General features: G+C 46.2%; 1 gene segment (V, D, J or C); it reads right to left on the reverse strand.

Moving 5' to 3' along the window:
- Positions 1-973: 973 nt before the first annotated feature.
- LOC136391868 (immunoglobulin lambda variable 5-39-like) lies at positions 974-1,485 on the reverse strand. The segment is given in 2 exon segments: positions 974-1,329; positions 1,440-1,485. Coding segments are annotated over 2 exon segments (402 nt in total).
- Between the last annotated feature and the right edge of the window lie 3,596 nt (positions 1,486-5,081).

The raw sequence follows: 5,081 nt of genomic DNA on the forward strand, positions 1-5,081 counted from the left end.
CTGAGAGAGACTCGGGAGTCACCTGCCGACGATAGCTTCACTCTTAGTAGGAAATGAAGACAATGCATGGGGTGACCTGGTAGTAGGAACAGAAAAAGAGGGACAGGGAATGGACCCCTGATGACCATTTCTAGAGTTCCCTCATCCCTTTCACCTGTGCAGAGAGAAGGGTAAGAAAGGGACAAGCCCATGTCAGGCCTGGAGTGTCCCCAGAGTTGTGACTCTACAACTCCCCACACCTTCATGATCCTCTGTCAAAGCTTTGTGGGGTGGATCTCCATCACTGGTGTTCCTAAACTTTAATTGTCCCCAGCTCCATTGACATCTTGGCACAAGCCTCAGGTCACGCTGAAATGGAGGAGAGAGGGCGCTCTCACAGAACCTGCACAGGTGTGAGGAAGCTGACACTGGTGTCTCTTGTGCACAAGGACGTCACACACAGTCACGTCTCACTCTGGAAAGGCCTTTTTTTTTTCCCTCAGCATGCCTAGAGCCACAGAGCCCTGCTTCCTCTGAGCCTCAGAAGGAGAATGACAGTCCCCACAGAGAGGCCACAGTGAGCACAATGCAAAGAGAAGGTACAGACCTTGTCGAGCTGATCTCCGGGAGATGCGTGAGGGATAAGCTGGACTCAGTGGCTGACCAGAAGCACTCAGACCGCGCACATGGCTGAGTCAGACTTCGACCATCGGTTGGCCATGGGTGAGGTCAGACACCTACTTCCTCATCTGTCCCCAAGGAGAGAATCACAGTCCTGAGACCTGATTTATGCCTGGGTGCACATGATCAGGGTAAGAAGGTGTTAGCAATAAAAGAATGACCATTCTGATGAAGAAAAATAAGAATACCTTTGCACATCCACGGGTACAATGAAAGCAGTTTCTGACAACAGACGTCACCCTGAACTGGACTTTACCTCAAGCGCAGCAATGTTGACATTCCCAGGCAGGGGAAGCACAGGGAGGTTTGAGTCTCACTTCCCCGTGGCCTGCAGCACTGTGTCATTCTTATTGCTGCTGTCCCATGTAGCACAGTAATAGTCCGCCTCGTCCTCAGGCTGCAGCCCAGAGATGAGCAGGAGCCCCGCATTGGCCGAGGCATCTTTGGATCCAGAGAAGCGGCTGGGGACCCCGGAGCCCTGGTGCTTATCTGAGTCTGACTTGAACCTCAGGAGAAACCAGGGAGCACTCCCCAATTTTAGCTGGAACCAGCATATAGGATAGCTGCCAACATCAAAGCCACTGCTCAAGGTGCAGGTGAGTCTGGCTGATGCTCCCAGAGATGCAGAGAAGGAAGGTGGCTGTGTCACCACAGGCTGGGACAGGGAACCTGCAAACACAGATGGCACATGTGACAAGAACTTAAGTAAAGTTTCTCAGTGTCTGAGCCAATGTGGCTGATGCTGGTTGGACTGCTGCCCTCTGTGAGGCTGTCCCTACCTGTGCAGTTAGAGAGGAGCACGAGGAGGAGAGGGGTCCAGGCCATGGTGCTCACAGCCCTGAGCCCACAGTGGGGCTGGGCTGCCCCAGGCCTCCTTTTCTTCTCCCCCCTCTGCCAGAGGAGGGGCTGTCCATGCAAATATGTGTCCCTCAGTGACCGCCAACCCCTAGAAAACAGTAATAGCCTTGGTACTGAGCTCAGCTCACACCCCAGACTGAGTAGGATGGAGGTTGGCTTTATTGCTTTGGGGAGTCTTGTGAGGAAGCACCTACCCAGGGAAAAGAAAAAAAAAAAACGTCCCTGTGCACACTACTTCACCAGGACAGAGATCACAGGGCTGCTGAGTCTCCATCAGTGATCACAGGGCCAGACTTGAGGTCCATGATTATTTATTTATTTATTACTATTATTGTTGTATTTTTTAACTTCTTTAGTGAATGTTCCTCACTGAGCAGTTGTGTCAAGACCACAGGGCAACTCAGCAGTGCCCCCTCTTGGTCAAACATGTAAGAATGAAAAATTTATAAAAATTAAGAGATAACCTCTATTAAAATAGATAAAATGCATGCTTTCCGTGAAACATGCTATTGGGCAAACCAATGTGGTACAAGTGTGTTAGGTTTGCTCGCTTGCACTTTGCCTAAATATTGCCTGAGCACGGGGCAGCGCCATGTGTGTACAGTCTATGTGAGACTGGTGCTTGCCCTCAGGGCGGCAGATTGCAAGTTGTGGATTGCCTGCCTGCTTAGGAGGGGCCATTGTTTGCTATTGTTTGCTAGGAAAGGAAAACAGGCTGTTCCCCCAGCCTGTTTTGCTGAAGAGTCCAGAGAGAGAGAGAGGGAAGCAGTTCTTTCCTGCTGCTTATTTGTCCACCTTTGTGAGACTTTAATAAACGGAATGGCCCACCATACTCTGTCTCTACAGTTCCTTTACCATCTGTCCGAATCCAATGTGAACCTGCATGACCAGCGTCACATACAAAAATGGCTCTAGTAGAAATATAGAAATTCACAAAACAATTTCTGTAGAAAAATTAAAAACTTAATGAAACTACTTCACTGAATGCCATGAGACACACACATTTTCACAGGGAACCTCGACCAAACCTTCAAAGATTAGATGGTTCCAATTATATTCTTCATATTTTCCAGAATACTCAAAAGTATATAGCAGTCATAGTTTTTGGTTATAGCATTGATAAACACACATTACTCATGAATTAAGCATAAAGGGAAATTACAGTCTATTACCATGAAATATTGCTACAAATGTTTAAAATAAGAGAGCCCAGTAACATATAAATAATTCTATACACTATTATGAAGTGTGATTTATTCTAATGATACAAATTTTGTTTAATATTAAGAAATATAAATATTTTAATATAAAACAATATATTTATACATCAATAAATATGATCCTAATGTCTTGATTGATGCCAGTAAGGCCCTTTTATCAGATTTAAAAGCAACTCCTAAGAAGCCATATAAAAATATAAACACATGCATTTATAATATTCTAATGAACACTCACATACCTGCATAACTTAGCACTAAATGCAGTATCTTAGTTAATGAAATGAGGAAAGGGCATTCACAAAAATTAGCAACAGGCAATGGTGACCTTTGTCTCCATCATTATTCACAGCATTCTGCAAGTACTCCTGCCCTCCATGCCCGGGGTCCTCACAGACCAGAAGGAGAAGGAGGAGACAAACCCAAGGCAGAGGCTCCTGGGTCTTGTCTTGATCAGCATGGGTCCTGGCAGGACAGCTCACCCACTGAGCACACTGATGGCCAAGCTTCCTGGTGGCCCTGAGGGAGCTGTCAGCTGGTCGGAGCAATCTCAGGATTGTCACACACTGTCCCACCCGACCCTCAGACCCCACCTCACTTGTCCTCTCTGACACACCAGGCCCTCCAGTAGAGGAGCACTGGTGCACTGAACCCCCTTTTCTGAAGCTGCTTGTGACATCACATAGGGACTCAGGGCCACTGGGATTGTAGACAAAGGGGGTGTAGGGCTAAGGGTGCCCCTCTCACTGTTAAGGGGTCTCAGAGACCTTGTCTTGCAGGTGGATCAACAAAACACACACAGACATTTATTACTCATCCATTTTACCTCCAAAAATGAAGACTATCTTCTCCTCAGTGTGTTATAGTCCAGATGCCCCAATTTAAAACACTTCTTTTCCCAACACTCTCACTTCCAGTAACTGGAAACCCAAGTGAGACCCGAGGTTGCTGTGTCTGGTCAACTGAAGTAAGTCTTTGTTCCTGACATGGGTGGGAAAGCTGTAAATCAGGCCTGGACAATTGAATCTTTGTGGGAAGATGCTAGGTAAGTGTGTGAGTCAGCGCCAACTGCTCATGTGCCTTTCTTGGTCCCACAGGTGCAAGAAAGTCACACTTCAATGAGGACACTGCCTGCCCAAGTGTGCAAGAGCCAGTAGAGAACTTTCCTAGCCTGCCTGGCCCAAAACCCTGAGCTCTCAGGCGCAGTCCACCAGCGCCCCCTGCTGGTCTCAGAAGGCACATCCTGCAGCACATTTCATATCACCCACCTCTCCTGGAAGGGAGCTGGTTTGTGCAGTTGAATAGTTTTGAGGTCACTACCCAGGGCAGTAGAATGAGTAAGTCCCCTCAGTGGAATTTGGGATTGAGTCATTATTTTTTTTACATTGCTAATGATCTCCAGACAGCAAAATAAAATGCAATGTTGCCAAATATTATAGGATTGTCTGAGATTTGAGTTTGCTTCTGTCTGGCCCCTGGGTTCATTACTAGTACATGACCAGTCTGTACAAGGTCCAGGATTAAGGTTCTGTGGAGAACCCTGTTGATTCCTACCTGGTGATACTCTACTGGGTCAGCCTTGCTGGTGGATGGATTTGGTTTGAGGGTTGTTGTCAGGGCTCCCGTCAGCTCCCCGTCCTCACTGCACACGTCCTGGCTCTTTATCTGTGTCTTTGTCATGAGAACAGGATGTTGTCAGAGATGACAGGTCTTTTGTTGTTGATTAATTCAGTGTGTTCTCATTTATGCTTGAACTCATCCTAGAAATACATATACACAGAGATGGGCAAAAACAAGTTAATAGCTGCAAAACAGATAAATAATATAATAATTAATAAATAATAAAAAATAGATGCCGGGGTCCAGCCCCGGGGGGGATCCAGGGGTCCCACAGGAGGAGACGGCGTCGGCGAAAATGGAGTGAGAGAGCCGAATTCTTTTCTTTCTCTTTATTCTCCGGTTAGCATTTACTGCCAGGCATCTCTGCCAAATGCTAGTATAGCTCCCTTTTTATACACGCACACCGAGTTACAATCACATGGTGTTAATTATTGCTTTTGTTTCACTATGTTTGCATGTTTCCAGATAACAGTTAATTTACATCTATGAGTCACAAACCAGGTAGCAAATCATTCAAAATACAAAATAACTTGAATAGCGATAACAACATCAGTAAAAGCTTTTAGAGTATTAGTTCTAAAAGTTAACTAACTTTACTGCTGTTGTGAGTTAAGGGGCAGAGAGAGATTTAGCAGACGACTAACAATGGACCACCGCTTGCTCAGGTAAATGGCCTTGAGTTTATGCAGTGTCCTACTTTTTCTCACAAGATTCTAAAAGGCTTGC

The sequence above is a fragment of the Saccopteryx leptura genome, chromosome 2, assembly GCF_036850995.1.
Source record: "Saccopteryx leptura isolate mSacLep1 chromosome 2, mSacLep1_pri_phased_curated, whole genome shotgun sequence".
NCBI lineage: Eukaryota > Metazoa > Chordata > Mammalia > Chiroptera > Emballonuridae > Saccopteryx > Saccopteryx leptura.